Raw genomic sequence first — 19,346 nt, 5'->3', positions numbered from 1 at the left:
AGATAGTGATGTGCACAGATAGTGATGTGCACAGATAGTGATGTGCACAGATAGTGATTTGCACAGATAGATAGTGATTTGCACAGATAGTGATGTGCACGGATAGGATTTTCCTAATTATTTAAAAGTGGATATTCACTGTTAATTGGCAATCTGTTCTTAAGATAGCTTGAATAAATATTAATAATATATATGATACAAGCATAAACATGTTGTAAAAAAAAAAGTAACCAGGCAGGAGAAGTTCTAGCAAAATGTATTTTTCAACTTAAATATAAACTTCTTAGATTGTCAGTTCTTAGTAGGCTTACTCTTATAAGATTATGGAGATAAAATGATTGCTGGCTCACCATTGGAACAAGAAACAGCCATGCATTTCAAATCTCCTGATTGCAACCTCTCCCTAAGTAACCCAGTCTATGTACCGATTACACATAAGAACTTGATCAAATAAAAGGTTTGATTAAAATTACATAATAAGGCCCTGCATATTTGTAAGGATACATCACAATTTTATCTGTATAACGTTTGGTATATCATCTGGATTGTGACCCAAGCTATTGGGAAATATTGTGTGTGCTTTTCCCTCTCCTGAGAGCTCAGCAACTCCATTTCAGAACTATTACTGAAGATCGAATTGATGTCAGCCAGGGAACTGTAATTTCCTGTCAGTTGGCCTTGAATTACTACATTGAGTTTTCAGGCAATAAACAAACTTAGCTGAAAGATACAAGCTTTTCCCTACTTATCATTAGTACCTAGGAATATGAATGCTTCATGCTGTTCCTTCTCTATTACACACACAATTATTGGCTCAGAGTGATCTTCAGCCTTCCTTGCTTCCTTTTATCTTGAACTAATCAAGTCCAAACTTCCTGCTGAAGACAAGTGTATGCTGCTTTAAATGTGGGCTGCAGAGGCAATTTATCTGATAAAGGCAAGGAACCCACCATTTGCAAGCTACAGAAGTGAAGCTGAGCAGCTATGTTGCAAGGAACGTAATGTTTCCCTGCTGTTTTTATTTCTGCCATGCATCTCAAGAGGAAAAGGCAGGGTTTCGTGTGAGCCCGTGGCTGGGAGGCACAATGCAAAGCAGCTTTTTCAATGTATTTTCTTTTAATATTTGGTACACAAGGAGGCAGCTTGTTTTGTCATACGTAACTGGATTTCTGCTTTCTGAAAGCCAACCCACAAAATTGTGCTGGGTTATTGTTGACTTTCTGGTTGCTAAGCTACCTTTGATGCCACAAAAGCAACACATCTATGAAAAGGGCGCAATTGGTGAGGATCATGCCAAGGAGGGTTGATTAATGTGCAGCTAAATGACTGTTCCCAGAGATGACAGGATGGATCCAAACTCCTTGGCTGGAGGGATAGACTGGAAACTCACCTTAGAAAAGGAGTGGAGTTTGGGAGAACCTTGTACTTTGGTCCTCCCATAATCTCTGAGCCATAACACGCTATGAATAAAAATGGGTTTAAAGGGAAGAATCCAAGGATCATGACAAGGGCTCATGACTGTGGTCCAGCAGGTTGGTTCCATGCCTTTACCTGTCAACAGAGACCCATGGGAATTTTTTCCTTTAGCTGTGTCATATCAGTACTCTAAAGGGCACTTGTTACCATGGATGCTATTAAGTGCCAGTAGTATTCACCAGGGAATGGAACAATTGTACAGAGTCCTTTCATCCTGTTCTGAATGATATATGTGTAAAGTGTCATGCCACTTAGGAAGATGGCATTTTATTGTTTGTTGTTGACTTGTCTGTTAAAATTACTTTCATGTTTTCTATCATTTTACTCTGTGTGTGTATATGTGTGTGTGTGTATGTATGTATATATGTATGTATGTATGCATGCATGTGGGTTCATATTTCCTTACCAATACATGTACAGAAAGGGTCCCATGTGAGTGCTAGAGAATAATTTCACATAGTGCTTCTCAGAGCCTCTTCACCATTTTTGAGTGTCTAATTGTGTTTCAGCTCTTACCAAGGATGCTAATCTAGATGGGTATCCCTAGGATCTGCCTGTCTATCTTGCTAGCATGGTGATTGCAAGAACTTTAATTATTGAACTTGCAGCCCAGGCCTAAGGTACTTTTTATTGTGGACTTTTTCCAGGCATTCATACAATTCAAGAAAACAATATGTAATTCAGTGTATTCAATAGTTAGATTTGTCATGCTGTATCATTGCTTTTAACCACCCCCCAAACCTGCTTACTGATTTTAGTTTTATAAAATGTTAGATGTTCATGTGCTTTTGTCATATTTATAGTTATTGCTAAGTTGTAGTTAGTGTGTTACATGTAGTGAAGTATATAAATTTCCTACTGAAAACATGATTGTAAAGATGTCTTCATTCATCTTAATGCTATATAACATGCAAACAGATACATGCCATAATTTACTAATTTTAAATTTTCAGTGATACATGTTAAGAATATTTCTACTACTGGATCAGTGTCAAGGGAGGTATAATGACTAGTATTGGGCATCCTTCTAGTTTGTGCACACCTTCGTAGGAATTCATTGAACATGTTAGAACACGTGTGTCTATCATCTATGATTCCCCTTGTATAAATTCCATGATCATTTATTTTGTTTACATTGTTCTGAGTCTTCTTTATTTTTGTAAGAATTCTGACGTTCATACATAAACATCGAGCACACACACACACACACATGTTTATACACAGGTATGTTGTCTCTTTCGTATTCTGACTCTGTTGTATGCATGGCTGTAATAAGTTTTATCACAGCCAGATGTGGTGGCTCACGTCTTTAATCCCAGCACTTGGGATGCAGAGGCAGGCGAATTTCTGAGTTCGAGGCCAGCCTGGTCTACAGAGTTAGTTCCAGGACAGCCAGGGCTACACAGAGAAACCCTGTCTAGAGCAACAGTGAACATAGTTAAGCAAGTGTTTTTGTGGTGGGACAAATTATCCTTTGGGTATATTCCCAAGAATGCTATAGAACTGGATCTCTAGGTAGGTCAATTCTCAAGTTTCTGAGAGACCACCATACTGATTTGCATAGTGGCTGTACAAGTTTGTACTCATGCAAGCAATGTATGGGAGTCTCCCTTACTCCATGTCCTCCCAAGCGTGAGCTATCACTCATGTTATTGATCACAGCCATTCTGACAGATATAAGATGGAACCTCAAAGTAGTTTGATTCGCAGTTCTCTGATGGCTAAGAATGTTGAGCATGTCTTCAAACCTTTCTCCACCACTTGAGTTTCCTCTATTGAGAATTCTGTTTAGTTCTGTACTCAGTTTTTTAAGCAGATTTTTTGTTTTGGGTGTCTAGTTTCTTTAGTTCTTTGTATTTTGGATATTAATCCTCTGTCAGATGTGGAGTTGCAAAAAAAAAATCTTTTTGAATTCTATAGTTTGGTACTTTGTCTGAATGACAGTGTCTTTTTCCTTACAGAAACTTGTCAGTTTCATGAGGTCCCATTTATTAATTGTTGATTTTAGGTCCTGAATTATTGCTATTTGGTTCAGAAGTCTTTGCCTGTGCCAGTGAGTTCAAGGCTATCCTCCACTTTATCTTCTTTCAGGTTCAGTGTATCTGGTTTTATGTATAGGTCTTTGATTTATTTGGAGTTGACTGTTGAGCAGGGTGGGAAGTCTGGATCTATTGGCAGTCTTCTACATGCAAGCTTCTAGTTTGACCAGCACCATTTGGGAAAGATGCTATTTTTTTTTCCAGCATGTGTTTCCGGCTTTTTTATTTCTAAAGAACTACTTTAGAAATGTTGGAGATATCACTCAAAAAGTAGAAGGAAGGTCTTTGTGTGCTTTATGTTATAGTCTGTTAACAAAATCTGACAAAGCATAATACAGTGTCAAAAATAGGCAGTGACAATAGTAAAATGCACAAAGCATGCATATTTGTATTTCATAAATATTATAAAATTTTACATATGTATTATTCAGACACAAAGATTTCCTACATGCCAACCCAGTCAGGATAATGCTCCTCTCTTGGCATGGACCCTTGTGCTATCGGTTTTGGACACACCTCAAGTCTACTACTTAACCCCCTGATTATATACTTACAGCACTTATTCAGATGGTTCTGTGTGTTGTGGCACTTTCTCTTCCTGAGTTTTACATGAACCCTATGTATAGCAAGTACCTTTTCCTTTCCATACATTGCATTTATATTGTCTCACTTGTACCTTTGGATGAGTAACAATTGTGAGGTTGATCGTGACAGTCATTGTTGTTCATGTCTAGTACCCTTGGAGGAGATCTTTCTTACTCTCATATCACAAATGAATCCTTCTAGAACTTGGCTCTGTCATATTTAGATCAGCAGTCCTCCTACCACTTATTCCTGATAGAGACTGCGTTGACTCTCCATGTGATAAATATACAACTGGCCAGCTGTGTGAATGGAGAAAACAAAATACCAACCAAACTTTCTTCATGGATCTACCTTTTTATCACATTTGTCATGAGTCAAGTGACCATAACTGTCCGGATCTGTTTGAATGTAGATCTTCATGCTCTGTTAATTGATTCATTTGTCTTTGTAGAAGCCATGTACTATTGTTGATTTAAAATATGCCTTGGCATTTGGTAGAACAATAACTTTTATCCTTCTCTAGTGTTGTAGATAATCACAGTCTTTTATGTTTCCATGTATTATATTTTAGAGTCATCATGTGTTGCGAAAATAAAATGAGATTTTATTTGGCAATGTACTTAGTCAACAAATATCGTAGTGGCTATTTATGATTGTCTTGTTTGATTGGTTTGGTTTTTTGAGAGTTGGTTTTCTGCAAAGCTCATGGCTGTCTTGGAACTCACCCTGTAGACCAGGCTGTCCTTCAACACAGAGCTCTGCCTGCCTCTATTTGTCAATGTTAGAGCATTAGGTCTTCCAGCTTATGGATTTGCCACAGCCTTGAAGTAGAAGGTAATTAACACAGAGAGACCCATAACTAGACAATGTGCAGTGAGTGAGAGACTTTGGAAGGTTCAACCCTGAATAAAGTGTCTCTATCACACCCAATGTTGGACATTTGGGCAAATTTCATCCACGTCAGCTCTTTCCCCTAGAAGTGATTCGCTATTGTGGCTGCCCACCCCTGAGAACTGGGCAGGGGGGAACAATCTGGCCCATTGGCAACCATGGACTATCCTACTGGGCAGGGACCATGTTGGTAGGAAGAGGCAGCTGTTGAAGAAGAGGATGTAGACTGTTTGTAAGAGTCAGAGGAGACAGATACACTCTTTTCCAGATACAATAGAACTGATACACGTAGAAACTCAAAGATACCCTGACAGCAGGCACAAGACCAACCCTTAAGGTCAGATAAACTCCCAGTACCCCCTGAGCTCGTGTCTCTAGCTGCATATGTATCAGAAGTGGAAAGAGAGGCCCATTGGTCTTGCAAACTTTATATGCCTCAGTACAGGGGAACGCCAGGGCCAAGAAGTGGGAGTGGCTGGGCAGGGGAGTGGGTGGGGGAGGGTATGGGGGACTTTTGGGATAGCATCAGAAATGTAAATGAAGAAAATACCTAATTAAAATAAAATGATTTTAAAAATTCAATATTTTATCACAGCTAAAAAAAAAAAAAAAATCAGATAAACTCCCAGAACAAAGACTAGGAAATGGACCTAAATCCCATACCCTACCAAAGAAGCTCTTTGCACTTATAACCTGCTGGGGAAGGGGAAATGAGTGTCTCCAAAGAAGTCATTCTAGGTGGGTCTCTTACCCATGAGGAGTTGGCCAATATGAAAAGGAATCTGTCTGTGCCTTTTGTTTTGTTTCTGTAATTTTTTCTTTTTTTTTTTAATTTTCATTTTCAGACAGAGAGAGAGAGAGAGAGAGAGAGAGAGAGAGCTTGAGATCTGAGAGAAGTTGGGAGAGGGGAAATGATATGATCAAAATATCTTTTATGAATACACAACAGCCTTTTACTTAATTTGGATGTCTTTTATTGTTTTGTCTCATATTTTTTAAATATTATTTTTGAGATTATAGTAAAATACGTCATCTCTACCTTCCATTTTGTTGGACAAACTCTCCCACACTCATTCTGTGTTATTTTTTTAAATGTGACCTCCTTTAAAAAATTATTACATGCATATGTGTATATGTAGATACATATTCTAAATTTAACCTTCTCAGTCTATATAATGTTATATACACACATATACACACATACATATATTTATATATACACATATATACACATACATATATTTACATATACACATACATATATTTACATATACACATATATACACATATACATATATACACATATATACACATACACATATATACACATACACACATACATACACATACACATACATATGTGCACACACACACACATACACATACACATACGTACACATACGTTTCTGGGCCTGAGAACTTGGTAGTGGATGATTAATTGCCGTGCTGTCCCATGGGATAGACTATTTCTCCCTCTTTCAGCATTCCTTAGCTGCTTCTGGTTTCTTTGCAGCATCAAGTCCTCCTGAATTTCCACACCATCCTCTCTAGCATGTCTACTGGGGCTATTACTGTTAAATTGTTTCATCACAAAGGCCTTAGTATTTTGTGAGGTTTTTTTTTTTTAGAGTATTTGGTATTTTTAATGTTACTGTAAACATTGTGCTTTTAAAGTTTCATTTTCCTAATGTTTGCTGATATTAGAAGGAAACAGAAGGGATTTGTATACGGTGACTTTGTATCCAGGGAACATTCTGAGTGTATTCATTAATCTTAGTAATTAATCATTGGGTTCTTTAACATATTTATATATAGATATTAAAACATTTGCAAGTCATTTTTGTTTATTCCTTTCTGCTGCTTGCCTGCCTTCCTCCTCTCTCACACCACCTCTTCTCACTTATATTTTATTGTCTTGCTGCCTAACTAGAACTTTGAGTCTAACATTGAATAGTATATATTTTAGAGGGTATCTGTGCATTGTTGCTGATTAAATGAGCTGTTTTAAAATTACTTAACCAGTATGTATGGTGTCCACTTTTGTATGAAAATGCTAGTCCAGATAAAGAAAGACTATGAAAAGATCTCCCTCTATTCTTCATTTACCCAGAAATCTTTTTTGGTCACGAGTCAATGTTTAATTTATCAAGTTTTGTTTCTAGTCCATTAGAGATGAGCTTATCATTTTTCTTCCTTATTTCATTAATGTGGTGAATTACACTGATTTGCTTCAAATCTTAAACCAATCTTTCATTGCTGGGATAATATAAGCTTCGGCCTAATATATTATTCTTTTTTTTAACATTGATGGATTCAATTTGTTCATGCTTGTTTTAAGATTTTCGAGCCAGTGAGTGGAATTCATTTGAAATTTTCTGGTGATAGTCACAGTTTGCAAGTATTTTTTTCTTTTTTTTTTTTAACTTGCTAAATAAAAGTGCTTTCTTGAGTTTGCTCACTGAGGTAATTAAGCCTTTCTATGTTCAAATGGGTTCAAACAATGACATTAGTTCATTACCAATTCTATCTGCAGCATCCTTAAAATTACACATCACTCAGTTTTCTCTTCCTTTCCATCAAGTCATAAGGCAGGTCAGGCTGCTCTTGTCTATTTCTTAGATTGTTCAAATGTTCTTCATAATGCATCCTGGACATAGGTTTGGATCTTCTTTATCTATTTTCATATCATTGATACGATGAACTTTCTGTTTTTTGAAGTTCAGGGACAATTTTCTTAGAGTTTAAAAAAGAAAAACTCCAAAGCAAATGAACTGTAAATCTCATTAGCTGCCCATGGGAGGGAGACAGAAAATTGAGGGGAGAAAGCCAAGCTTTTTGAGTTAGGCAGGCATGGAGTTCAGGCTTATGGTGGAGAGAAGAGCTTTGCCGAGAGAGTGAAGCCCAGATTGCTATGGAAAGTTGCTCAGGGAAGACATAGAAAAAAAGAAGAGTGATTCATTAGATTCACTAGTGTTTCTTTGAATTTCCTCAGTATCTGTTGTTGTGTCTCCCTTTTCATTTCTTATTTATTTGGGTATTGTCTTTCTGTTGCTTTAGCTAGTTTGGCTAAAGGTATGTTATCTTGTTGATTTTCTCAAAGAATCAGCTCTAGGTTTTGTTGATTCCTTGTATTGTGTTCTTTGTTTCTGCTTTATTGAGTTCAGATCCGAGTTTGATTATTTCCTGCCTTGAACTCCTATTGGGTGTGTTTGCTTCTTTTTTCCCACAGCCTTCAGATGCACTTTTCATTCACTAGTATAAGAATTCTCTAATTTTTTTATGATGGTGTTTAGTGCTATGGTCTTTTCTATTAGCATTGCTTTCATAATGTTCCATTGAATGATTGAGGATTCTTCAGTTTCCATGAAATATGTAGGCTTTCTGTTGTTGTTGAAGTTCATTTTTAATCCATGGTGAACTGATAAGATGCATGGGGTCACTTCAATCTTCTTGTATCTGCTGAGGTTTGTTTTGTGATGGTTATATAGTCAATTAGGGAGACGGTTCCATAAGGTGCTGAGAAGGTATATTCTTTCATGTTTGGGTGAAATGTTCTATGGACCCTGTTAGTCCATTTGAATAATAACCTCTGTTAGTTTTGTTATTTCTCTGTTTAGTTTCTGTCTTGTTGAGCTGTCTATTAGTGACCAACGATAGTGACTTCCTGTCACTTTGATATCAGGGATGGTTGAGTGTGTATGTAAGTATGTGTGTTTCTCTTCTACTGGTTTTTATGGTGTGAAATTATTTCCTGTGTTTTCTTGAATATAGTTAGCCTCATTAGGTTGAACTTTCCCCTTCTAGTATCCTCTACGTTAGTGGAAAGGGATTGTTTGACTTCGATTTTATCATGGACTACCTTGGCTTCTCTATCAATTGAAAGTTTTGCTAGGTATACTAGTCTGGGCTGACATCTGTGGACTCTTAGGGTCTGCTGTACCTCTGCCCAGGCCCTTCTAGCTTTTAGAGTTTCAGATGAGAAATCAGGTGTAATTCTGATAGGTCTGTATCTATGTTTTCATTACTATGTGGCAGGAGGATTTTCTCTTCTGGTCCAAGTTCTGTAAGCTTTTTGTATCTTTATAGACATCTCTTTAGGTTAGGGAAATTTTCTTCTATGATTTTGTTGAATATGGTTTCTGGGTCTTTGGTATGGGAATCTTTTTCTTCTATTTCTATTATTCCTAGGTTTGGTCTTTTCATAGTTTCCCAATTTTTATACATCTTTGTGTCATGAAATTTTTAGATTTTGTATTTTCTTTGAGTGATATATTGATTTCTACACCAGAGATTCTCTCTTCCATCTCCTGTATTCTATTAGTGATGCTTGTGTCTATAGTTCCTGTTCTCTTTCCAACATTTTCCATCTCCAGGATAGCCTCAGTATCTTACTCTGTTGTTTTTTCCTCAGGCAGACCCCACTTTGCAGTCTGTGTTGTAGGCAGACCCTTCTCTGCTGGCTGTGTCACAGCTGCTTTGGTGGGCCAACCTGACTAGGATGGGTAGTTAGTTGGGAAAGGTTCCAAGCTGGCTAGTTTTGAGGCCCCTGAACATTTCCACTGGGAGACAGAATGCTTTTGGAGTCTTGCAAGGCCCTTCTGAAGTAAGGAGCAAGGGCAGAGCTAGACAGTGGGACTCAGGGGACCTCAAATTCCACTCACCTCTTCAGGTTTACCTAGGCAGACCAACTAGGATCCAACTAGATGTCCGAGTGAAGAATTTTAAGTGTGCTAGGGACAGTTAATTTGTTTAGAGTTGTATTTAAGTTGTCATGTAAAATAGAAATTCAAAATATTTCATATGCATTTATCAGAAGAAAAGTTGGGAACAATAACAAATGAAGAGAAATATGGGAAGTTAGACTTAGTCTTAAAGTAAGAAACATTGATCTAAAGACTAGACCTGAGGGATGAAGATACGGCTCAGTGCTTAAGAGCATGGACTGCTCTTCCAGAGGATTCATTTGTTTCCCAGCACCCATATTGCAGTTCACAACAATCCAATGCTATCTTCTGGCCTCTGCAGGTACCAGGCACACATGGTGCATAGGTACACATTCAGACAAAACATTCGTATACATTAAAATTACAAAGATTCTAACTGCCTCAGTTTATAAAGAACTGGGTAGATTTCCTCTTGTTTAATGCATTCAGGTTGTAGCTGGTCAGTTGCTTAAAGTGAGCTTAGGGACTGGGGCAGTGATTCTAAAGCGTAATCGCTATGGACTGAAACATATGTATACCAGTTGTGAAAGCTCTTAAGAGAACTAATTGAAGAGTATGGAATTTCTAGGAAGATAGTTCAAGAATTTCAACAGATTCTAAATTGGTAAGGCTTGGAATATTTAAGATTACTATTCTAAATGAACCATGGTGCATTTATACATCAAAATAACTTCTCAGGTAAAAGCAATAAAACTACTGATTCAGTTCCAAAGCATTATGTTAAAAGGATGGTGCCATACACAAGACTCCGTGCATTGTCACGACAAACATGTAAGCACAAGCAAAAGCAATCTTAAAGCAATTCAAGTAGATCAGCTGTTGTCTGGGGTTGAGATGGCAATGTGGACTGACTTTGAAAACCTGTTGTGGGTGGTACAGGAAGTGGCCTGGCCTGTGTTTTGCTTATGATTAGGTTTATATGGATATACTTATTTCTCAAACATTGAAATGGGTGAGCTCTACTGGATATGAATTATACTTCAAATAAAGTTGAGTTTAAAATTTATTATTATTATTATTAAGTGATTTAATTACTTTGTCTGGGTTTAGAGACTACTAAATTGTATAATGTATAATTGTATAATGTATCAAAGCATCAGTCATACGTATTTATGTAACCCTGTGCACAAACTATGAAATATGAATTGGCAAGAATTTATGTAGGACAGAGAATAGATTTTAAAGTGAAAGCAATCTGGATTCAAATTCTAGTTCTCTTAGTAATATTTAGACATGTCAATATGCATATTCATTAATACATCTTAAAGCACTGGGGAAGCAAGCATCTTGTTGATCCGTTTTGATTTGAAGTTTAAATAAACTTGCTATTGAAAAAGATGTAGCCCAATGTTTGCTCATTCTGAGCTCTCTTCTACTATTGCTTGATGGATCCCACGAATATTTCTTGTTGATTTCTATTTCAGTGTGGTGTGGTGTGTTTGTATGTAACTGTATGGCACAAGGCACGAGATAACTCTTGCTTTTCTTTTCTCACAGGTATATAGGAGTACTGTACTTTTGTATTAAAATGGAGAATTGTGAAGACAGGAAGAGGTAGCAGTTGGAAATGACTCTCCTGGATGAGTAGATCACTTGGGAGTCGTCCGCATTACAGAACGATATGCTGGTTTGGAAGGTGCTGGAACTAAATTGCAAACTTTCATTTTTTTCATTCAACCCATGGATTTTCTAATTGTTCCTTGGAGTAGATGAAGTCCGAAGCCAGCGTGTGATGGGGCATGAGGCGTGCCAGTGTTTTCCTACTTACTGCCTCTTGGATTAGTTTGCTGCCATTTTGAAGAGTTTGCATTTTTGTGGGCAAGGACCTAATGTGATGGATTTATCTTCAGAAATGAACAGGCATGGGAAGAATCCGGTGAGTCACAAGCTGGAAGACCAGAAGAAGGTAAGAGATGCAAAAACCCCTCTGCTTCATCTGCTTTTCTAAAGCGAGTTTGGTCATTAGGAGTCAATGCATTGGTTCCTCTTACTCTGCAGTCTCGAATCTCACCCTGAAGGGTCAAACTTGAATTTAGGTTTTCTATCTTTTAAGAAACTCTTCCTTGCTATAGGAAGAACTGTAGGGAGCCATTGGCTAAATAAAGCACATGAGCAAAATAGTGAGATAAATGGAATGAAGTTTTTTTAGTAGGTAAGGATCAAAGAGGTGTGGTTAAGATTTGATTAATCTTAATTGCTTAATCTTAATTTTCTTAATTTGCTTAATCTTTATCCAATTGATGGGAACAGATGCAGAGAGCCACAGCCAAACATTAGCTGGAGCTCAGGGAAATCTATGAAACAGGGGGAGGAAGGATTATAGGAGCCTGAGGGTTCAAGGACAAGAATGCAGCCCCCCCCCCCCAAATCAATTAAGCAGGGCTCATAGATCACAGAGACTAAACCGACAAGCAGGGAGCCTGCATGGGTTTGCAGTACATCCTCTGAGTATATTGTATGGTTGTGTAACTTGATGTTCTTAAAAGACTCACAACAATGGGAGTGGAGGTGTCTCTGATGCTTTCACCTGCTCTTGGGACCCTCCTACTGGATTGCCTTGTCCAGCCTTGATATGTGGATTTGTGCCTGGTCTTATTGTACCTGGTTATGCCTTGCTTGGTTGGTATTCCTGGGAGTCCTGATCTTTTCTGAAGGGAAATGGAAGAGGTGTGCATCTGGGGTGAGGCAGGAGGACTGAAAAGAATGGACGGAGGGGAAACCGTGTTTGGATGCAACATATAAGAAAATAATAATAATAACAATTAATAATAATAATGGAAATTGTTTGAAGTGTAAATAAAGAAAATATCTAATAAAAAAAGAAAAAGAGAAATAAACTGGTATGCCAAATTGGAAAAAAAAATAACAGGAATTGCATTTACACCTATCTTAGTGAAATCTTTGCTTAGCAGATGTTTCACATTTCCTCCAGAGACTCCAGGTCTTTGAGTTTCAGAGTTAAGGAGTTTGAGAGAGAGGTTTTGAGACAACTGCTGATTAATTTTGTCAGTTGTTTTCTTTACTGCTCCGAGGATAGAACCATAGTCATGCCTTAGCCATTGAAAGAGACAACAGCTTTTCTTGACAACAACTTTTCTTGAGGGTAGTAGGTATTGGGTGTCATTTTGTGTACTTGAAGGAAAGTATTGTTCAGGAAACACTAAGAATGATAAAGTCCACAATACCTATAGGTGCTTTTTATTTCATTGAGCATGTAATTTTTTCATTTCTACATAGGTGTATTTCTAGGACTATTGTTCATTTATACCCAGTTTATATTGAAGTATACAATTCTTTTCTTGTCAGTAGGCTACCCACTCAAAGGATGTCATTAGTTTGAGCATAAAGGAATGTTTTGCAGTTCTTTGTTTTTGTTGGCTGTCTTCTTTCTTTATTTTAGTAGCGTCTGGAAATGAGCCTAGGGACACTCGCAGCTTAGTCAAGCACTCTACTCTTGAGCAACAAGCATCTCCAGGTCCCTGCAGGAAGGAGTTAATTAATCATCTCTCTTTATACTCTTTAAAATGTCCTTAACACTGATGGCAATTTACCTACAATGTATAGACAAAGAGTGGGTGGGTGGCAGATAAACACTTGATACTAGAAATGCCTAACTTTGGTTTGACCCCCTGATTTATTGATAGGAAATAAAAAGAAACTATTCATTTCCTGAACAAGGCTTTTTTTTTTTTTTTGCTAATGTAGAAGATATTGCAAGTTGAATTCTTGGAAGAATTTTCCACATTGCTTTCGTAGAAACTTTAAACAATGGTCTGTACCCATGTGTAGATTCCCAGGCCAGTTCACAAAAGACTCTTCAGCTCATACTTGAGTTTAGAAAGAGCATAGAGAGTTATAATTCTGTGGGAAACTTAGAAATACCAGCTTTGTGTTTGGGGACTACAATATTCCATTTTTTTCCTCTAGCCTTTGGGAGAGGAAGTGGAAGAAAGGGAATGTTTTTGTTTTCATTGAGTAGGAAGAAGAATGGAAAATGGGCTCTAATGACCCTTTGGCTGCCACAGTGATTGGATATTTTAGAGGGCAACACAGTATATAAGATCTACAAATAAATTAGAGATCACATAGATAGTTAAACAGATAGATATAGAAAAGGTATATATATATGTATATATATATATATATATATGCAAATAACTAGACAGTCAATCGATAAATATGAGAAAAGTAAATAGAGAGGTTAGACAGATAGATTCAGGGGCATTTAAAATTCAAATTTGTTGTGTCAGCTGAAACCTCTGATGTCAATGACACTTTTGTGAGTTTGCATTATAGAGGAACATAAAATCTATTATCATAAATCATTGTAGACAAATAATTGACCTCAGTCTTGCCATCACATAATTTCTAGAAGAGATTATAAAATTATGCTTGTAATTACTTGAAGCATTTGCCATCCTTCATGATGAGTGAATTTCATAGGTCCAGGGTTCCACAGTATCAAAATAAAATATGTATATTCTAGGTGCTGCCTAAATGATCATATCACTGATATTTTGTACATATCTTATTTTCATAGGCTTTAATATGTATTAGAAATTTAAAACAATATACTATGAAGAGTGGGCATGGGCATGCAGTCCATCTACTGCACACCTTGCATGATTTTAGTTTTATTTTCCTAATATGTAGATTTATGCTTTTTGTGCTTTATTTCTAAGTGAATTTCTTTTTATTGTTCCTCTTGTGTGAGTTTGGAAGCCACCTATCAAGGTGAGTAAGTGAAGGAAGGGAAAGAGAGTGTATATATAAGCACTTACAGTGATCTCAGGTGCAGTTGATTAATACAGTATCTTCTCACAAGGGTAAAATTCTGTACTTACTATCATAGTTGTTTTGGGTCTCTCACATAGCAATCATTTCTGGGCAGCATAATCCTACTTTTAATTGGCACAGATATCATAGTTCTTAGTGGACAATTTTCCTGGAGTTTCTTCCCTGGAATCTTATTCAACTGTAATAAAACAAATACAAAAATACTTATCAGTTACTCAAGAATATATAACTCCAAAAGTGAAGTTTTAAAAAACATGTGAGTTTGGGGGGTTTTGTTCTGATTTCTATGTTTGAATAGATGAAAATGCACCCGAAATTTAAAAGGTCTCATGAGCACAAGTCATATCAAAAGTACCCTTCCTTATGAATAAAGCAGAGGGGATCTTTTAGGTCTAACAATTTTAGAGAAGTAAAAGAAAATACATCTCCGGATCATATATGAACATGGTCTTTGTTGGGCTAGTTAGAATTCAGTGGCTTTCTTAATTATTTCAGTTCTTATGAATAGAACTTACAGGTCATAATGGACCATAGCCTGGATTTTGACCTTTAGCTTCTAGAATGTAGCAGATGGAAAAGTGAGCAAAACATTATAAATCTCTATGTGCCTATATTGAGGCTCTGTAGCTTTAAATTTTTACCTTTTCAACCTTATTTGCATGTTGATGGTAGGGATGCTGGCACATTGAATTCCATTAGTTTTTTATTGCTCCATGGTCTTATTTCTGCGAAACCCAGAGGACAATGAAAACCTGATGGGTACAAATGTCACTGGCATAAAATTAGTTGTGACCTTGAGCTTAAAAGCTGAGCTCAGTAGATTGTACTCTCAATGTAACTGCCACCATTTGCATTTTAGACAACACTAGCACACAAGTTTATACCTCCATGAATATGCTGTACATTCAATGAAAGCATATATTACTGTCAAGATTTATGAGATAACAGTAAAGTGTTAGCATTCTATACGTGTCAAAATTATGGCAATGGATTCCAATACACATTTGGTCACCTGTTGCTGATATTTAGTCAGAAAGAGATTAAGACTATGTGTTAATACATACACACACACACACACACACACACACACACACATATATATATATATATATATATACTCATATATACATGCACACAGAGGATATATACATTTATAAAAATATGTCAGATTAATACTCTCAGATTTTACTTCCCCCCAAATTATTTTATATATGCTATTGACAGATAGTATTTCACCACTGCTGGGGGAAAGCTCAAGATAAACCTTTGTTACATAATTCCTTTATAGGTGACAGCAATTATTTCAGAGTATTGTACTGTGAATACCTTGAGGGTGTTCAAAATTGGGAGAGTAGTGTAGAATAGGATATTATTATATTAGTAGCTGAATAGAAAAAAATGCTAATTTGGAGAAAGAGCTTGCCTCCTTAAGGATGGACCCTGTAGTACTTTAGAATTGAAATCGAGTTAAGGCAGGTGGTTAAATAAGGTAGCATTTGCAGAAGGCGCTGCTTGTCTCATTAGGGTCTGCTGACATAGAAATAATTTTACTTTTTCTATCAAGCAACATCAAGCAAATGTATGGTTCAGGAACAGATACCTGCCAGTGGCTGTGTTTGTCATTTTGAAGGTTTTACTGAAACTATCTAGAGTTGTCAATGATTTACATGAAATTATATTTTATCAATTTCAAGTAAGCCTATTTCTAATTTTTCTATTTATATTTTGATGTGCTGTTTTTAAAAAATGTATTAATTTGTTATTTTTCCTCCTGGTACAAATGGTAAAATAATTCTTACAAGATCATGAGGTTAAAGATGTATAGTAGAGTTGAGATTATTCCCCCAAGGTGCTGTGAAATGCTTGAAATTACTCATGTGTGAAAGTGATTGGAATTTTGTCTTCTTAAGAGAATATATGGGGCTAAGTCACTAGAAAGGCTTGGTGACATTTTCACTCTTACAGGTTCTGGCTTTCTTAAGGGTGGTATTCATTAAACCCACCTAACTTTAATTCATGTGTATGCTGTGTTAAAGGAAAATGGTTGGAGGATAACTTAAATAAAACCATACTACATCATTTAGAAACCATCCAAAGTGGCAGTGCAGTTACTATGCTAGATTGAGATGGATTTGTAACAGCATTGCTCATAGCACCTTTAATTAGTCAGGCTTCTCATTTCTGAAACACATTTTACATTACGATAATTTAGATGTCACACAGCCACTTTACATGGAGTTCTGTAAGGGTGTGTTTATGTGTACTGTGTTGATCAAAACTGTTTCTCGAAACTCTACTCTCAATTCCGAACCTGGGTGGACCCTGTCTTCCTGCTACTACCCCTTCTCCTCCTCCTTCTCTTCTTCCTCCTCCTCCCCCTCCCCCTACCCCCCCCTCTCTCTCTCTCTGAGTCATTCAACATATAATCTTCAAATAGAGTTCTATAGATTTTGTGGCTTTATTTCCTCTTTTGTTACTAGCTGTAGATATATTTTTAAATGCAAGTAGACTTAGAAACACACGGTGTTAGAAATGGAGAAGGGAAAATGATATACAAGCACACTCCATAGTTCCACTTCTCTGTTCTGTAATATCCCATGTGTTTTATCCTGATACTGGCTTGAATATGCCACCCAGCATAATGATCCTGTATTTTCTCACAGACAACCAATATAACCAGGCTTGAGATACCAGGTACTTAATAAATATAAAGATCTTTTGAGCACAAGGAGTACAATTATACACAAGCAGGTAGAAATATCTCTTATCATTATGATATTCTTGGTAACACAATGATAACGAATATATGAGATTTAGTGTATTTTAAGATTGAGTTTTACTTTAAATTATTTATGTGTCTTTGTGTGTCTGTGTGGGTATGTTCACCTGAGTATAGGTGTTGGCAGAGCTTACAGATGAGAATGGATCCTGTGGAGCTTGAGTTACAGATGATCGTGAACCACATGACATGAATGCTAGGAACCTAGTTCAAACCCTCTGCAAGAACTCTCTTAACCATTGATCCTTGCTTCTAGCTCCACTTAAGTTCATTTTTATTCCTATTTCTTCCTTCTTTTTTCTTTTAGTTTGAAAAGTTTATTTTTTTCCTTCAAGGCAATTGTTTTGTTTTAATTGGATATTTATTTACATCTCAAATGTTATCTCCTTTTCTGGTTTTCCCTCCAGAACCTCCCTACCCCCTCCTCTGCTTCTATGATGGTGCTCCCCCTCAACTCCCACTTCCCTATCCTGGCCTTTCCCTATGCTGGGGCATCGAGCCTTGATGCCTGACAAGGTCATCCTCTGCTACATGTGGAACTGGAGTCTGATATAGCTGTCTCCTGAGAGGCTCTGCCAGAGCCTGACAAATACAAAGGTGGATGCTCACAGCCAACCATTTGACTGAGCATGGGGTCTCCAATGCAAGAATTAGAGAAAGGACTGAAGGAGATGAAGGGGTTCGCAACCCCATAGGAAGAACAAAAATATCAACCAGTGCCCCCAGAGCTCCCAGGGACTAAACCAGCAACCAAAGAAAGGTTTATTTTTATTTGTACAAGTGTTTTGCCTTCACGTTATACCTAGTGCCCGAGTAAGTTAGCAGAGAAAGTAGATTCCCTTAGACCAACTGGAGTTATGGGTAGTTGAGAGTCATGGTGTGAGTACTAAGAACAGAACTCAAGACATTTGCTAGAGCAACAAATGCTTTCGCCAGTGAGCCATCCCTTGAGCCCCTCCCATTTCTTTTTAAACTTCCTCTTGTCTTGATGCTAACAGGACCTAATTATCCATGGCTATTATGATTGTATAAACTAATAATTAAGAATAAACTTAAATAGTTTTCTAAAAGATTGAAAACTATGTATATACTATTGGCCATTCCTACTCTGTTTCCCCTCCCTTAATGGTATAATGGGCCAAGACCACAACTGTCAGATTCAGACAAGGGACAGGAGGCAAGAACAACCAGGGGTGGGACAGTGGAGCATGTGATAAAGACCTCAGGAACCCAGTGAGAGCAACAAGAAACAGACTTCTTCAGAGACAGGCTTCAGGGAGCAGATCCTTTAGTGTGTGGGAAGGACAAAGGCATTTTAAACATTTGGGATGAGTAGGGGTTTTTTGGGTAGGCCCAGGAGCTGGGGAATCCCTCATTCTGTGGGGGGAAGGGGAATTCCAGGTGCTTGCTGGATATAACCTTATAAGGAGAGGGAACATATAACCTGACTGTGATTACATGTGGGTGTAAGTATGGGTTGCAGGACTAGACTATCTGTACCCGGACATGCATGCAGGCCTAAGTCAGGGAATGGTACCACTTCAAGATGAGATTTCCAGGGATGGATCCAACTTACCCCACTCCTGCTCTGGACACGATTCCTCCCAGTTCCACAGTTCCCTGGCCCTACAAGCATCAAATACAACATACAGAATAAAAGTGTAGCCATTTTCTCTCAGCATTCTGTATGAATGCCATGTGATTTTATAGATTTATAGATATCATATATCGTCAAAACTTTAAAAAATAAAAGCTGTAGTGCTTTGTGGTTCATTTCAAGAGATCTGTCACAGCATCACATATTGCTTCTTTTAGACTATGTTTTTGAGGGGCTGGGCATTGTCTCGGTTAGACAAGACAACTAGTGTCTGTGTGAACCTTGAAACCAACTCTACTGGATTCCTGTCAGAGAGCCTTCAGAAGTCAGCCATCTGGGTTCTGATCCGCTGTAAAAGATGAAGAGTTAAGTGACCTTAATTAACCTGTTCTGTGCCCCATCCTAAGGCAAACTCTGTAGGCTGTGGCTGTGTTAGACTCCCTGGAACAAGCCACTGT

General features: G+C 37.4%; 1 protein-coding gene across 2 annotated transcripts in view; it reads left to right on the top strand.

Moving 5' to 3' along the window:
- Positions 1–19,346, top strand: part of Nav3 (neuron navigator 3) — a 737,122-nt gene that overhangs the window by 218,516 nt on the left and 499,260 nt on the right. For both annotated transcript variants that reach the window (XM_029482745.1, XM_029482744.1), the window contains one exon: positions 11,213–11,621. In XM_029482745.1, coding sequence (XP_029338605.1) covers positions 11,550–11,621 — 72 coding nt within the window. In that variant the 5' untranslated portion in view covers positions 11,213–11,549. The remainder of the gene's footprint in view (positions 1–11,212; positions 11,622–19,346) is intronic.

Source organism: Mus caroli, chromosome 10, assembly GCF_900094665.2.
Source record: "Mus caroli chromosome 10, CAROLI_EIJ_v1.1, whole genome shotgun sequence".
NCBI classification, from domain to species: domain Eukaryota; kingdom Metazoa; phylum Chordata; class Mammalia; order Rodentia; family Muridae; genus Mus; species Mus caroli.
Note: the sequence above shows the minus strand (reverse complement) of the source record. Positions and strands in the feature narration are given on the sequence as shown.